Source organism: Trichomonas vaginalis, chromosome V (assembly GCF_026262505.1).
Source record: "Trichomonas vaginalis G3 chromosome V, whole genome shotgun sequence".
Lineage (NCBI taxonomy): Eukaryota > Parabasalia > Trichomonadida > Trichomonadidae > Trichomonas > Trichomonas vaginalis.
In genome coordinates, this window is record NC_067207.1 from 15335919 (window position 1) to 15352883 (window position 16965).

Below are 16965 nucleotides of genomic sequence, written 5' to 3' on the forward strand. Positions count from 1 at the left end.
ATGGAAAATGTTATAGAATAGCAGTCTTTGCTGAACCAAAATATTTTCATAAAGCAAAGAAAGTTGGTATAACCGAGATGGTGAAAGTTCTTGAAGCAGACAAAAATATAACAACAAAACTGACCGATATTTCTAAAGGTAAGTTTATAATACAATTTTATGTCAAAACTGGCGTACTGTCAATATTTGACGGAGAGAAGTCAGTTCAAGAACAACTTACTGACCTGCTGCCAAAATCTGCTCGATGGAAGCTGTCGTTATGCAATCTGAGGAGCCCCAGCAGGTTTCATCGAACGAATCTTCAAAAGAGCATCTTCCGTGAAAAGTGCTATTGGTTTTGTAAACTTCTTTGCTCTCAGTTCATCTGGACCGTCTCTGTCACCAGTATATTGTATTTGTACAGTACCAACAGTTGAAATACCACCCATAAAGTCTTCTGAGTCAGCAAATGGAATGCCAAGCCAAAAGTTTGAACGGTCTCTATTTGTATATTGAGTTTTTTGACCTCCTGTATGAGTCCATACTTTCACATATGGCATAATAGAACTTTGCATTTCAGGGTTAATGGTTGTTGTGAAGTTGTTGTTAAAGTTCATAGCATCTAATGTCAAGTTGTATGACCTCATATCCTCAACTGTAGAATATTCTTCTCTTGGATAATATTTGCCATCTATGTTTATATGATATTTAATACCGGGGTTGTAGAAACAAGAATAGTCATTTATAGTTCGTCTGAACAGTACAAACATAGTATCTGCATGTTTCATTGCAGTTGTTAAAGCAATATCTGTTCTTGCACCTGGGTCAGCACTTTGGTTTCCAACTTCACCTGCAAAGTCTTTGACAGATATTTGGTGTATAGGGAACATAAGTGGAACTGCAATATATTTGGCAGCTAAAGCATTTGAAATATCTGGGTCCAACATATAGACTGCAAGTCTGCTTTCTATTCTCTTGCATTCAAATTTTTCGCATGTGAACTTAACTGGGTCCCAAGCATCTCCAGCAGCATTGAAATAATAGTTTACTTCAGTGTTGAGGTTTGAGAAACCAAAGTCTAAGTCAACTTTGTTTTTGCAAAAGTCGGCGAATGACATTTTATTTGTTCCACTACTTCTGTAAGAGTGAATGGGTCTTGTGTTGGTGCAATGACTAAGTTATTTTTGCTTGGAGTAAGTTCGATAGAAATTTTTCCTGCCCAGTTTGGCAAGTATCTTAAAAACCTGAAGATGAGGAAAGATGACAAAGGAACTCTAAGTTTCAGTTTTACTTTGGTTACTGCTGCTGCAGTTTGTCCAGAAAGGTTAACATAAACTCCTGGAACGTTAGGGTCAAGTCTTCTTATTTTCTCAATAGTTGCATACTGGTCTGTTTGTTCTCTAGCTTGTGGTTGTACTGAGTTTCTCAAAGCGAACCATTCATAGTTTGCCCATGTTACTGTTTGAACTAAGTCAGAGTTAGAATATATCTTATATCCCATGAAAACTTCTGGAGCATATTGGTATCCGACATAGAAAATTCCATTGCAACCTTTCTTGTCAGACAACTTGGCAGAAGGTTTTATTTCAATGTCTTGTTCCACGTATAAGAAAGAGTTGTCAATAGAAATTATATGAAACCTGTCGCAAGCAATATCTACTGTTGTTGAAGAACCTTCTCCAAACTCACCTACGTTTCCATAAGAAACAGCAGTTGTATATTCGTAAGTTCCAGGAACTATTTCTGACCTTCTAATGGCATTGTCGCATTCGTTATACCATTCGGAAACATTTCCATTCATAGCATCCAAAACTGTTGGCGTTATATTCTGAGCGGCGTACATTTCATATGAGTAAAAATATAGAATAGTTGGATTTATATGTCATAATAGAACCCACGTGGACCAAGCTTTACTTTCTTCCTGACTGAGTTTTTAACTCTTCTTTTTCCTTCATTGCCCTCTGCTTCAAGTTGTTGCATCTTTGCATTATGTTCATCTAGTATGTTGCAAATTTTCCATGCCCTTTTTGCCTTTTGGCTCTGGTCGCCCATCTCAGGTAACCTATATCCTAGAAAGAGTTTGTCATAGTCTGTATTTGAGTCTTCGCGTATTGTTTGCATGACTCTTTCCTGAGTTTCCGGTTCAAGCTCTTCAAACAGTGCCTGTCCATATGGAATATGCTCGTTTCCAAATATATGTTTTTGTAGCCATTCTGGTTTTCTTTCCATGTTACCAACTATATCTTTTGTGAATGGGAAAGCTTTTACCCAATCTTTCAGTCTTGCGTCGTTTATTTCTGTAGTTGGTTTTATTTTGTCAAGGAACATGTTTTTCAATACTAACATTTCATTTGGTACTGTCAATTTGAGTTTTCTTAAATATTCATCCCTTCTCAGTTCATTGTCTGCAAAGTAAGTTTTTATGACATTTTGCAAACTTTCATTTGCAAGGTCATGTACAATAGGTTCTCTTCCTTCTCTCTCCCTAACTGTCTTTCTAAACTCTTCACCAAATATACCATCTCTATGGTTCTGTGTAGTTCTTTGAGATAAATGTTCTAGAACGTCAGGTGTTATATTTCCATCAGCCATGTTCATTTCATACTGGTCCAAAATATCTGCATGTTTCATATCTTTCAATGGCATTAAAGCCGCGCTTAAAATACCAGCTATATCTCGTTCACCATTGACTTCCATTGCGTCTACAACTTCTTGGAATTGTGGTTGTAAGTTTATGAACCACCTATCCGGATTAGCTTTATGACCCCATCTCATTGTAGTTCCATCGTCTGCAGAAACAAAAGTAGGTTTGTTTCCATCTTGGTTAGGTTCTGAATGAACTTTAAACAATGTTTCATTTCTATATGTTTTCTTGAAATTTAACCTTTTATTTTCACCGAGTTCATCCAAAGATTGAACGTTAAATGCTCGTAAGTAAAAAGGGTTGTTGTATTTGTGTACATTTTTTTTCAGTTCTTCCATTCTATGCTGGATATTTTCATCTGATGTTGGAGTCTTTTGTATGTCGGCAAACATTTTTCGATATTCTTCTACTATGTCAGCCGAATTTTTTTTAGACTCTTGGAAATATTCCATATTCTCCGCATACTCTTGTTGAGGGTCAAGATTTTTCGGCTGTTCCAAATCTTCATCTAGTTCTGTGAAGTTAGTTTCCAAAGGAAGGACTTGTTCGTTTCCTTCAGGCTCTTCTAGCTGTTGTTGCTGAACTATTTCTTCCATGTCTGGTTGTATCTGAACTTCTTCCTGTGGAGTTTCTTGTACCTCATCTGCTGGCATTTCATATATTCCGAGACCGTTTTCAACAATTTCCCTATCTACGTCATCCGCATTCATAAGCTTTTGTTCTTTCGTTCCGTCTCTATTTTTTACGCGTTTCATGACGAAAGTTGAATTGTCATTTAGCTCTGACATCAAATATCTCGGAGTAAATTCATCCATGTCATTTGGATGATATGCTATTAAATCATATCCCTTAGCGAGCTTGTATTTTCCAGGTTTGAGATTATATCCGTTTTGGTGCTGAGCCATAAAGCTAAATAGGTTCGGGTCAGTATTTCCATCCTTGAACTTTCTAATAGCTTCTTTATATCTGTCACTAAAGTCAACAGTATCTGGGAAACCACACTCTTCTTTAAGCATTTTTAAGAATTCTTGGTTTCCTTGTTCTCTACTTCTTTTATGTCCTTGCTCTGTTTGTGGTTGTTGTTGTGCAGGGTTTTGAACTGTTGGTTGCTGTGCTGGTTGTTGTGTTGGTTGTTGTGCTGGTTGTGGAGGTGGTTGTTGTGCAGGGTTTTGAACTGTTGGTTGTTGTGCATGCCTGTGTCTGTGTCCATGTGACGATGTAAATGTTCTAGGTAGTCCTGGTGCAGGTGCTTCTCTTGGAGGGTTTGGTGGTATATAAGTTCCACCAGCTGGCACATATGTTCCATCTGCAGCGTAATGTCCTACCTGACTTTTCGTTTTTAAGAAAGCATTTACTAGGTCTGTTTTGGTCTGTTGTAACTCTTTTTCTTGACTTTTCACAACAGTTGCTCTAACGGCGTCATAGGCACTTTGAACTGCCTGTCTCGTTGCTGCATCTGTTATTTTCGTCATATTTTGTGCTACTTCTTTTAACTCTTTGTCGAAACCTTCAGACTTCAGTTTCTTTCCAGATGAGAAGTCGTTCACTTGTTTCACCTTACTATAAAGAGCTTCGAAGGCGTTCTTAAAGTCAGCATTTGTTAAAGCTTCATTTGAACTGTCTTCATCCGCTTGTATTTTTGTCCTTATTGACCCTATGAGTTGGGCTGCTTTGGCGTTGGCTTGGGCATCTAACCAGTCATTGTTGGCTTTTATATATTCTGCGCTTTTCATTGCCTTTTGCATGGCTGCGTCGTTATTTTTACTTTCTTGTGCTAAGTTTTCATACTGTACGGTTTGGTTTTGCAACTGTAAAAGTTTTTCTGCCTTTACATTTGCTTCAACTTCTTTTTTATACTCATCGCTATCCATATATGTCTTCAGGGCTTTTTGTTTTATTTCTTCATCTTTCAGTACTTTATATTGAGTAGTATGGTTTTTCAAATTTACAACATCTTGTTCCATTTTTGCTACTTCTGCTGCTTTTTCTGACACTTTTTTCGCATATTCCTCTGTACTTAGTTCTTTCAGTTGTTCTTCTTTCTTCTTTTTCTCTACGTTTAACTCATTGAGTTTCTTTGTGTGTCTGTCATATTCTAGTTTCTTTTCGTTTTCACTTATTTGCTTCTGTATGTCTATGTTTGACTTTTTGACATCTGTTATTTGATTTTTGAGTGAACTCAAATTCATTTGACTTTGAGGGTTATAGGCTGTTCCGTCTGCAGCTCCACCATAGCCTGCCATTTTCGCTAAAAGTGCCGCTCTTAAACCTCCACTCTGTGCACCAATGACTCGGTTTAAAAGCATAGGATTGCTTGACATTTGTTGCAACATAGTGGGGTCATTCATAATTTGTTGTTGCAACTGTTGTTGTGGTGTCAGTTTTACTATTGGATGTTTCAATGCTCTCTTCCTCTTATGTATATTCTTACGTAGCTTACGTGGCATTTTAAGTAAAGTTAAAAAGCGGCTTTTGACAGATGGAACACATACTTTTTCAGTAAGGACATATGAGGTGAGATGTCACCTGTTTTCTCACCTCATTTCTCACCTCTTGAATTTTCATGAATTTCTTCGTAAAGACTTTGTTAAGACTTCTTCGTAAAGACTTTGTTAAGACTTCTTCGTAAATGTTTTGTCAAGACTTCTTCGTAAAGACTTTGTTAAGACTTCTTCGTAAATGACCAAAAATAATGTTTAGGTGAAGAGGTGAGATGTCACCTGTTTTCTCACCTCATTTCTCACCTCTTGAATTTTCATGAATTTCTTCGTAAAGACTTTGTTAAGACTTCTTCGTAAAGACTTTGTTAAGACTTCTTCGTAAAGACTTTGTTAAGACTTCTTCGTAAAGACTTTGTTAAGACTTCTTCGTAAAGACTTTGTTAAGACTTCTTCGTAAAGACTTTGTTAAGACTTCTTCGTAAAGACTTTGTTAAGACTTCTTCGTAAAGACTTTGTTAAGACTTCTTCGTAAAGACTTTGTTAAGACTTCTTCGTAAAGACTTTGTTAAGACTTCTTCGTAAAGACTTTGTTGAGATTTCTTCGTAAATGACCCTAGTAGTATATTTTTGGTGTAAATTTCATGAAAATTCAACGGGTGAAAAATTAGGTGAGAAAACAGGTGACATCTCACCTCTTCACCTAAACATTATTTTTGGTGTAAATTTCATGAAAATTCAACGGGTGAAAAATTAGGTGAGAAAACAGGTGACATCTCACCTCTTCACCTAAACATTATTTTTGGTGTAAATTTCATGAAAATTCAACGGGTGAGAAATGAGGTGAGAAAACAGGTGACATCTCACCTCTTCACCTAAACATTATTTTTGGTGTAAATTTCATGAAAATTCAACGGGTGAGAAATGAGGTGAGAAAACAGGTGACATCTCACCTCTTCACCTAAACATTATTTTTGGTCATTTACACTCATTACGAAGAAGTCTTGACAAAACATTTACGAAGAAGTCTTGACAAAACATTTACGAAGAAGTCTTGACAAAACATTTACGAAGAAGTCTTGACAAAACATTTACGAAGAAGTCTTGACAAAACATTTACGAAGAAGTCTTGACAAAACATTTACGAAGAAGTCTTGACAAAACATTTACGAAGAAGTCTTGACAAAACATTTACGAAGAAGTCTTGACAAAACATTTACGAAGAAGTCTTGACAAAACATTTACGAAGAAGTCTTGACAAAACATTTACGAAGAAGTCTTGACAAAACATTTACGAAGAAGTCTTGACAAAACATTTACGAAGAAGTCTTGACAAAACATTTACGAAGAAGTCTTGACAAAACATTTACGAAGAAGTCTTGACAAAACATGAAAACATATATAATTTGTGAAAAGTGAAACATTATATAATGTTTTCGACCAAGAAGACTAACAATTTTCCGAATAAAAACTTCATTTATACTAAACATCTTCAGGGCTAGAGGGCACGAAGTGCCTGGAAGCCCCACTACCTTTTTTTTTTTTTTTTTTTTTTAATTAAAGTATTTCTGATGGACAAAATGTGAGATTTATATCAGATAATTCATTTCTACTATTAAGTTATTCATTTATGAGTTTGCACTTATTCGCACTAAATAAATAACTATTAAAAATTGTTTTAATTAATTGACACCATATAATAGAGTGAAATTTGTTTGATCAAACAACAATAGATGATAGATATAAAGCCAAGAAACTTGCTATTAATATGCTCTACTTGCTATTTCAATGTAAGTATGATATTTTCTAAATGTTTCGTTCAGATAACTTAGATATATTAGTCAAAATTTGAAATTTTAATAGCACATATATTAAAAATAATTATTATTCATAAAAGATTAATGAAATAGTAAAAAAAAATCAATCAAATTATAAAAATACAACATATGGTTTTTTATGGTTGTCTCATAATAGCATTTCATGAGAAAAAATATAATACTATTTATTTTTGCATAGTTCAATTTTTTTAAATAATGCAAGATATCCCGCCATTAGTTTTCATGAAATAATCCAAAAATCAACATACACTTGAGAACATAGCAGCTCTACATGTTTTCGCTATTTATTTTCCAATAATATGAGGGGTTCACGGGATAAAGCTTCATTAAGCATAATTGATTACAATATCATCATATATATAGAACATATAACAAATGGGATATTTGTATACTAAAATAAAAAAGGAGCAAATTATATAATTTTTGTCATGCTACTTATAGGTTCAAAAATCTTATAATATAAAAATATTTTCAAATACAAAGAAAATATGTGTTTATTTCAAATTTGAAAATTAGATATCTTGTGGGGTCCACTTTCCTCCTCTGTAATCACCTGTAGGGTTATCCTTAGGAAATCTTTTTGCATTTCTTGCCTTGTTGATCTCTTTTCTTGTTTCTGGTGTAGCTTTCTTTTGATTTCTGGATTTATTTTTCTCATATTCAAGTTTTTGGAGTTCGCGGATTGAAGGAGATATTTGGTAATTATTGACACGATTGTATATTTCTTGTTTGCATTTCTCTCCTTCGTTTTTTTGTAAAATTGTAACAGCCGTACGCATTTCAAACGATTTTGCGTTGTTTCCTTTGGGACACTGAGTAAGCATTGAGTGATGATGTATCGATTCATTTTGTTGTGTTTGAGCATTAGGATCAATTTCTGGAATCAACTTTGCGGCATCATCTGTAAAACGTTGAAATTGCTTCGCTAAATCAGGTTTTGTAAGTGGCTGAAACACAGGATATTCTTTGTCTTTTTCGTGAAGGCAATTTTCATGCCTTCCGATAAAATGATTTAATGTATTCTTCCATAGGAAAATTTTTTTCGTTGTTTCAATTGGAAGCATGATAATAAAAGTGAACCACTTAATAACTTTCGAATATATCTGATGAAATACTTTTTCTTGGTGTTTTAATGGTCTTCCACGTTTCTTCGGCTCTTCTGCTTTAGATTTGATTGGGAATGCTGGCTGTGATTCACTTTCTTTCTGTTGATTAACAGTTTCTTTTCCTGCTGCTTCTTTATATCCACCATTTTCAAGCTTTTCGAAAGCTCTGCCAACTGCACGTACACAATGACGAGGATCAAGTGTAATTTTAGCATTCGGAGCATATTGCTGGATGATGGCTTTCGTTTTATTGTCATTGTCATGAACCACTGTGGAAACATTTGTAAAGTCAAAATTTGACATCATCCTCTTTGTACATTCTGTTTCCATCATGTTGGATGGGCCTTCAAAGTCTCCTCCAGAGCTCTTTTTTATAACAGTTGTTTCACCAACAACTTTTCCACGGTTGTCCATCATTAAACTTTGGCACGCTGTAGCATTTCTGCCAACATTATAATGCGAATCAGTGCTTAAAAATGTATCTTTCTTCATTGTTTGTTGAGCATTTTTAATAGATTGCTCTTTATATTCTAGTATTACCTTACCTATTTCTTTTTGATGACGGTAAAACTCTTTTTCACTCGGCACTTTAATATTGTTATCTTGAAATAAATTCCTTGCTCGAGTATAAGAGTCACCATTAACAATTACAGAAGCAGTCCAGTGTTTTGGATCGACTTCCTTTGGCGCATTCTTTTCTTGGGAGTTTTTTCTTGCTTCAATTGATTTTTCGTTAGCTTCACGACTTTGTTGTTTGCGTCTGCTTGGTGGAGGCATATTACGTAAATGGTCGGCAAAAAATGTAATAAACGTAGTGAATAATTAAAAAGATTGCTTTATATAACAAATATAATCATTTTTTCCTTAGAAATCCCATTATTTGCATAACAATATTTAAAAATATTTTTTTGATATAGTTTACAGTCACATCAATATGAACTATATTAAACTATCAGAAACTTATGTATGTTATTAGTAAAGTTGAAATTTTTATCATATTTACACATTAAATTTAATTTTCATGCATATTTAAGTTTTTTTCAACACAATCTTGTATTGTTAGTACCGACAATATGAAAGAAAGTTATACTGTATTTAATTTTAGCAATAAACAAAAAAATCTAAATTATATCTTTAGATACTAGGATTGATTTAATGACTAAGAACGTTTTTATCAATAATACCATGATTCATAACATATAGACATAACCTAAATATACCAAAGCATTTCTACTTGGAACTAGCGCATCGCCAAAATAATGGGTCAATATTCATTTGACGTAATGCTGATCGAGAGAAGTCTTTATATATAAGCCTTATCACAATGCCACGAATGCACCCAGCTGCAGGCGTGTCTTGTTTAACATTCATTCCTATATATGATGGAACATTAATCAATAATCATGGAAGTATCACTTTTCAAATAACATCATTGTTAAATGAAAGAAAATTGTATGCAAAATTACATTTTGGTAATGGTGAGACGCAATATGTTGAAGTATATATCATTATTATTTAATATACAAACAAACTCTAGTACAAAATTGTATTAATTCAACTTTCATGTCTAATATAAAAACTTTTTTTAAAAAAAGAGATATAATCGTGTATAATATGAGAAAAATGAATATCAATACAAAATAAAATATCAATTAGCTATTGCTGATGACATATCATGAATATTGATCATTTGATTTGATTAATTTTGATAAATATTAGGCTTTTTGCTAGTTACATATTACAATAAGGCTTTTAAATGGATATTTATTGATATGAGCTTATTTCAAAATGACAGTCTTTGATTTATCCACTAATAAGATTTGATGTCACAAAAATCTAGATTTTGGGGCATAAAAACCTAACACCAAATCATAACTTCTGTGCATATACTAAATTGAGTACAGAAATATGTTAATTTTCAGTATTTTTAGAAGAATTCTTATTATCCTTCAAAAAGTCAGTATTTCTGCTGTAATTTTCTACAACATTGTAGTTATTGCACTTTGTCTATGGATTTGTATATATGTTATATATAAATTATATATCTAAACTGCCCATAAGTGCAATTTTTATATAAATTGTTTATTTCTTTAACAATTTCATATGAAATATGCTTTTTTAAGCGTATCAAAGCTGTGTTCTTAATGTGCATGGATATATCAAGAAAAATGTCGAAAAAAAATGTGAATTCACAAATTCACTGAATTTTCACCGTTTTTTGAATTTTGCTACAGCACTAATATTAAATAATACTAAAATCTTCTGTCTTTGTAAAAGAATAAATTCTGACAAAAAGTGCTCGTTTAAATTTAATGATCATCTGTATGACTAAGTGGTAAAAAGTGTTTATGACCAAAAAAGGGTTACATGCTTAGTCTATTTTTCTGACAGGATACTCTAGATTTACATGATCTCTATTTCATATCTCCGTTTTTAGATTCTTCGACAGATTTTATGATAGAAAACCAAGATTAACAAATTTCCGGCATGTTAATGAAGAAATCTGCAGCTACCCTCAATATTATTTCAATAATCAGTATCGTTTCTCTTACAATTTATTTTTTTCTCAATAATTTAACAAGAAATAACAATACACACTTGGTTTTACGTATAAAAGCTAAGTGTCGAACTTAATCAACTTTACTTACTTAGCAAATGAATATTTTTGTGGTTGCGAGTTCTGAATGCTGAAGTTTTAGATTTCTCTATAAATGATATCATTGCACTTACAATGTTGTTCCAGCCTATCGCATAAATCATAGAAAATCCAAAAAAAAATAATATAAAGAAAATTCATGTCATGAAGTTCAAAAAATACCGTGTAACATTAAAATTTGTTATGCATAATACATTTTAGCTATTATTGATTTTTTTTAATTTTCGAGAAATTGAATGGTGAGTCCGATAGAGAAATTTTTAAAAATCCTAGTGCCTCATAGAAGTAATTTCCCTCGTCTCCCATACTTCCAAATGTATGCATATGACATAAACTTTTATGCATTACACAAGTGGCCAATAATATCTATAGAGTAAAAAATTAGAAATTTAATTTTTTTATATGATAGTTATATTTCAGATTTGCGAGCGTAACTTTTTTCTGCATGGCATACTTGTTTTAAGAGCAAATGATCAAAATCGTCCTTCAATTATTGAAGGAGCTGATATCTTTTGAAAATTGAATTGAAAGGGTATTCAATTTTCAAATTTCCTCTCAATTTTGGAAACATATCAACTCTATGAATTAACAATTATGTGCCTTCACAGTTTATCAGTCATATAAGGTGCTTATAAAGAAAAAAGTTACGCTCGCAAAATATGTTTTTATATAGATTTCACATAAAATAATTATGTAATTTCTAAAAAGAATATTTTTGTTCTTGAATATTAAAGTGTATTGTAGTTTAAAAAGTTTTAAATATGTTGCTAAAATTTCAGGTTTATAGCTCATGTCTAGCATGACTTCTTCGTATGCGCAAAAAATCTGACACGTAAGGGTATCCTTAAGGGGAATATTAATAATTAAGGGGGATATTAATAATTAAGGGGAAAAATGTGTATGTTTTATTTGTTAAAACTAATATCAAAAAAAATATATTATATCTTAGCGCGCACCAGCGGCGTTCTTGAGGATACCGATGAGTCCGTCACCAGCCATTTCCTTGGAGAGTTCAGCAGTGAACTGGTTGATGATAGAAACAGCGAGGATGATACCTGTTCCTGATCCGAATGCAGACAAGAAGTCAGCGACGAATGAGAGGAGAGCGACAAGGATACCACCGAGAGCTGCAGCTGTTGGGATGTAGCGAGAAAGTGTCTTCTCGAGTCTCTTCTGGTCTTCTCTGTGTCCCTTGAGTGTAAGGTGCTGCTTCTTGAGGGCTTCAGCGACATCAGCTGGTGCCTGGTTGGAGAATCTAAGGTAGTAGTATGAGATGAAGCCGGCGGATGAAAGAGAGAAAATGAGGTAAATAATTGTATGAAGTGGGTCGTGGATTGTTTGTTGGATGGACTGTGGTGCTGTCAAGTAGTAGATAAGGCCGGAAACTGGTGTGGAGTAGTCATAGGACATTCCGTTGTGTGAACGCCAGACACCGAAGATTTGTGTGGCAAGAGACTCTGGCCAGTGGAAGTAGATGGTGCGGGAGAAGCCAGCAAGCTGGGAAAGGATTGTAGACTGGATGATAGGTGGTGTGTTGGAGCAATAGAACAACTTGATCTCGAATGGCTCTGGACGGGCACGGTTGACTGTTGTTTCGAGGCCAATGTTGATCTTAATCTGGTCGAAGTAGACGCAGGCACCGAAAACAATGACTGTAGAGAATAATTGGCAAAGATTTGGTAATTGTGGGCGGAAAACGATATCACGGAGTGCGCGTAGCTTGTTCTTGCGTGTGAAGAGGTAGTGGAAGAAAGCAATGACAAGGCCTTCGTACTCTGTTCCGCGGCCCATGGAGTAATGGTTGAATGAGAAGAGTCTCCACATGATCATTTCGCAGATGTTTGTGCAAATGAAGAGAGAAATGCCGGAGCCGATACCATAGCCGTTCTGGCAAAGTTCATCAAGAAGAATAACAACAATAGCAGAAGAAACAAGCTGTGTCATGATGAGAGCAGCGTTGACAAAGCCGATTTCGCCACGGATGCCGTATTCGCCGGACCAGATAGCGTTACCAGCCTGGAAAGCAGTCATAATGATACCGGCCAATTTCTGAGCAGCATCAAAGAGGGCTGAGGCTTCTGGATCTGATGGGTTTCTGTTGATAAGACCGAAAGAGCAGAGGAACTGAAGGATCATACCTGATGTAACGATTGGGGAAATACCGAATTCCATAAGAGAGTACTTAGAAGAAGCTGTAAGGATACGAAGGTGCTGCATTGGGTCATCACCGGCTGTCTTTTGGACGCCGTAAAGTGGAACAAGTGTGCAGATTAAATATAAGGCCAAAGAAGCGAATGTATAGAACAACCGCTTGCGGATTGGAACCTTCTTGTTTGGACGTGGAACGTTTGGCATAAGTTCAAGAACAGGCCTGATGGACTTAAGAATATCAAAACCCATTTTTTTATTTGTTCTTACTGAGAGACCGATAAAAAATTGACATCTCACTTTTTTCGTTTTGATTTTTTATTTTAGGGGATGACAATAGTGTTTAGACCCTTTTATAAAAAATCAAGAAATGAGTTTTCATACATTACTTGATGATCTTTATATTGATCTTCCAGATTGGTATAATAATACATTTCATTTCAATGCGAAGACCACATGTATGTCAATTTCGTACCATGGCGCAATGCTTGCTGTAGGTCTTGCTAATGGTCAAACGTGTCTGATTGATTCTTTTTCGGGATGCGGTGACCATCAGTTTTTTAAGCATAAATCCGCTGTTGTTGACTGCTCTTTTTCAAGAGATGGATTCTTACTTGCTCATTGCGATAATAAGAACCTTACCATTCATAACATTCAGACAAAACAAGTTGTTTTCGAACAGAATTTCGATGATAAAGTACTTTGTATACAGTTTTCGCGTATTAATCCACAATTAATTTACGTTTTAACATCTAACGCAAATTCCTTAATCAGATTCAACTTATCAACAAGAGAATCTATGGTATTTAACGGATCATTTACAATTTTCAATATTTTGCCAAATGATTTCATTGTTGCTGCGAAAGGAAGCAGAATTACGCTTATTGACACAGAGAAAAACGCTGTAGCAAAAGTATTCGATGCGCCCGCAAAGAAAAATATATGCTCAATCGAAGTTTCTCATAAAGGAGAATTAATAATAGTTTTAGACAAGGCAGGAGCTGCCCATTTACTAAACGTTAACACAGGAGAGTTCAAGCATAAGTTCTGCGACCACGTTGGCGATACAAGATTTGCAACAGCAAGCTTTGATCGCCATGATGAACATGCGATCTTCGGAACATCAGAAATTGCAGACGCATCATTCGCGGCATACGAACTTGATTGTTATTCTCTACGTAAAAACTTTACTAATGGCCCTCGCGAAGTAATTCTACAGTTAATTTTCCATCCTGTCCATCCAATTGTATTTGCACGCGCTATGAAAGGAATACACATATGGCGCGCTGTTTACAAGAACAGATGGATACATTCTGTGCCTGAACTTGATAACATGTTTACAAATGAAATGTATCAAGAACCAGAATGTGAATTTGATGCTGAATTCGAAAGTGGCGTTAGGAATGTTGAAGATTTGTCCGGCCATCCTGTTGATATATTTACAAAAGTTCCATTTTCAATTTTTGAAAGTGACAAAAACTATCCAAATCAACTTATCACGCTCCCAATAACTATTGAAGATATTAAAGCAGGAGTTGATGAAGAAGAAAGTGAGGATGAAGAAGATTATGATGAATAAAGATGTTATTTTTTATATTTACCTTAAAACAAAAGAAAGATAGATAGGAAATGATTTCATACCTAAAATTCGAAATGAGTATAGTTTTATATGAAGCAATCTGCAAATATCTTCTCAGCAATTGTTAATTCTATGATATTTCAGCAGTTACCTCATTGCATCAGCATAAATCAAGTAATTAATTTCATTTATTGAATATTTAAACAAGGGAATGCTAAATATTAGCTCATTTCAAATATTCAATGAATCTTTAAATGTATATAAGTTGTGCAATCACTCAAAATGTTTAATTGGAGCTAAATCAGTCTTGTACCTTGGTAATTCTGGAATTCATGTTGGCAATAAAAAGAATTAGATAGAAATGTTAGTTCATTGAAAGAAATTAATTGAAATATTCTAGTAGCTTGTTTTTATTACTTGAAAATGATATGTTGATAAAAAAAATTTTATAAAATTTCCATCAAAAATCAAAAATATATGAGTGATTCAACAATATTAACCATACTTAAAACTCTCAGAGAGAAGCAATTGGAGATACATTACAACAATTCTTTTAATATAGAAACATATAAGTCTGTTACAGAAACCTCAGAAACATTACAAGATAAATACGACGAAATTAAAGTTCTCTTTGAGCAATACTACGATAAAATCTTTGCGCAGTATCTCACCGATGTTCCTAATCGCTACGATTTTGTCAAAAATTTCAATTACTTTTTATATGAAACAAAAGTAGGCAATGAATCTCACGAAGAATACATGAACAAACAACGCAATAATAAATTGGAAGATTTTAGGAAACTCGTAAAAATCGAATTAATATCTCCACAATTCGTTGCATTTTTCTCAGAACAGATCAACGTTATTCATAAATTCTACAAATCAACGATTTGTGCTACAGACGAAGAGGTCTACGAATCATTTAAAAAGAATTTCCAACAACATGCTAAACAATGTCCAAAATTTATAAAAGAACTATTCAAAATTGCAGGAACAGAAATTGTACTCAGAATTTCCGATTTGATGAGCGATTATCCTCATTATCTAGGAATTATTCCTTATGATACCTTTGGATTCATCAAAAGAACAGAACTGAAAAAAATAATAAGCCTGTTTGAGTCGGACACCGAATTTTGGAACGAAATCATTGCAGGATTCCAAGGATCACTATCATCAGATGAATCCGGATATATTCCAAAGCAAACTGTTGCAGAATTGAATAAGAAAGCCTCTGAGAAGGCAACAACAGTATCAAAGCAGTCATTGCGTACTATTCTTAAAGTTATTCCTCTTTTTCCTGAAATAGAAGGTTCCATCGAAAAAAAAACATTTGAAGAATACTTAAAAAGTAGTATTTCGATGATTCCTTTGAATTTAAGGAGATCAACGAAAGTCATATTGAAAACACAGTTTGATAATCTCCATAAGAGTATCACTGTTTCTGGAAATGATCAGAATCCACTTCAAACTCCATTTGAAATTTTGAGACAAAAAACAATTACACATCTCAGTAACATTGTCAATAAAATTAATACAACAAAAAAGGATCATTTCTGTGACTACTACTTGATACAAGAAAGGATTAAGAGTCTATTTGAGTTCAAGACATGTTATGAACCAATTATTAATAACTTAATTGAGTTTCGTAAATCACAAGATAGTTTGTCGAATTTTGTTCCGAATGAAAAAAAAGTGATAGAGGAAAATATCAATAATCTCAGAATGTTTAAACAAAAGCATACAATAGAAGATGAGAAAATTATGAGAAACATCAGATATCCATTCCATAAATTCTCTAAAGAAGATTTGCAGATTATGACTCCTTACCAAATACAGTTCACGGAATCAACAGAGAGTCTTTTGATCTGTAAAAACATTTCTTATTTGATTGAAGTCGACTTTAACCCTCCAACGAAACTGGACATGATTAACAATCAACTGAAAAAGTTCATGAATCTCGCCAGATCAAACGGTGAATTAAATTTCATTTTTGCTGCGTTTTTGGCACCAAGAATCTTTTCTCCAACAATATATAGTACAATCCTGTACTTCGAAAAAGATATAGAAAACAATAAAGTGAAATACCAGTACGTTGATTTCATTAGGAAGGATTATGAAAGTCATTATTTCAATTAACTTGATTCATAGTGGAATAAATTTTATTTAATTTTTTTAATTTTTATTTTTTCACACACACACACACTCTCTATATATATATATATAATTTTTACTTTGAAAAAGATCTAGAAGATAATTCCCTCATCTATGGCTCTCTTCTCATAATTTTTGTAGTACTTAAATTTCCTTTTTCCAAGGATACATTATTGCTTTTATTCAATGAAGATATACTCTCTATGCACACCAATCTATATGTTTATATATTTCTATAGACACTTTCCTCTTACACTCTTCAAATAACAAAGTAGTGACGTCCAAAGTCTATTATAAATTGAATAATTTCCAATATTGTGATGGAATTCACTTGTAGCCATAACTTACAACTGATCTCAGCGATTATTATATTGAAATGGCGCATAATGAATTATAGCATAATGCAGCTATGTTTACAGTGTCAGG

At 33.7% G+C, this 16965-nt stretch overlaps 6 protein-coding genes and 1 pseudogene across 7 annotated transcripts, besides 3 other annotated features; 2 read left to right on the forward strand and 5 right to left on the reverse strand.

Moving 5' to 3' along the window:
* Window positions 1–6616: part of a mobile genetic element that runs on past the window's edge.
* On the reverse strand, window positions 217–1822 carry TVAGG3_0340850 (annotated as a pseudogene). Its single transcript has one exon. A coding segment is annotated over exon 1 (1606 nt).
* TVAGG3_0340860 (protein of unknown function, DUF4106 family) lies at window positions 2647–5070 on the reverse strand (the record flags this gene model as incomplete). Its single annotated transcript, XM_051230749.1, has 1 exon — window positions 2647–5070. A coding segment is annotated over one exon (2424 nt), but the record flags the coding sequence as incomplete, so codon positions are not given.
* Window positions 6524–6616: a terminal%2Cinverted (terminal inverted repeat of Maverick-3 transposon ID:TVAGG3_0340710).
* Window positions 6617–11505: a mobile genetic element.
* TVAGG3_0340880 (uncharacterized protein) lies at window positions 7478–7723 on the reverse strand (the record flags this gene model as incomplete). The annotated part of the gene is made up of 1 exon (XM_051230750.1): window positions 7478–7723. A coding segment is annotated over one exon (246 nt), but the record flags the coding sequence as incomplete, so codon positions are not given.
* On the reverse strand, window positions 7825–8497 carry TVAGG3_0340890 (IS204/IS1001/IS1096/IS116 transposases DDE domain-containing protein; the record flags this gene model as incomplete). Its single annotated transcript, XM_051230751.1, has 1 exon — window positions 7825–8497. A coding segment is annotated over one exon (673 nt), but the record flags the coding sequence as incomplete, so codon positions are not given.
* A 101-nt stretch (window positions 11506–11606) lies between the features above and the next one.
* Window positions 11607–13061, reverse strand: TVAGG3_0340900 (SECY/SEC61-alpha family member family; the record flags this gene model as incomplete). Its single annotated transcript, XM_001581311.1, has 1 exon — window positions 11607–13061. The coding sequence occupies one exon, from the start codon at window positions 13059–13061 to the stop codon at window positions 11607–11609; it is 1455 nt and encodes a 484-aa protein (XP_001581361.1).
* Window positions 13062–13166: 105 nt separating this feature from the next.
* Window positions 13167–14712, forward strand: TVAGG3_0340910 (retinoblastoma-binding protein 5 family; the record flags this gene model as incomplete). The annotated part of the gene is made up of 1 exon (XM_001581310.1): window positions 13180–14388. One exon carries the CDS (start codon window positions 13180–13182, stop codon window positions 14386–14388), a length of 1209 nt encoding a protein of 402 aa, XP_001581360.1.
* A 66-nt stretch (window positions 14713–14778) lies between these two features.
* TVAGG3_0340920 (uncharacterized protein) lies at window positions 14779–16553 on the forward strand (the record flags this gene model as incomplete). The annotated part of the gene is made up of 1 exon (XM_001581309.2): window positions 14866–16524. The coding sequence occupies one exon, from the start codon at window positions 14866–14868 to the stop codon at window positions 16522–16524; it is 1659 nt and encodes a 552-aa protein (XP_001581359.1).
* Window positions 16554–16965: the final 412 nt, after the last annotated feature.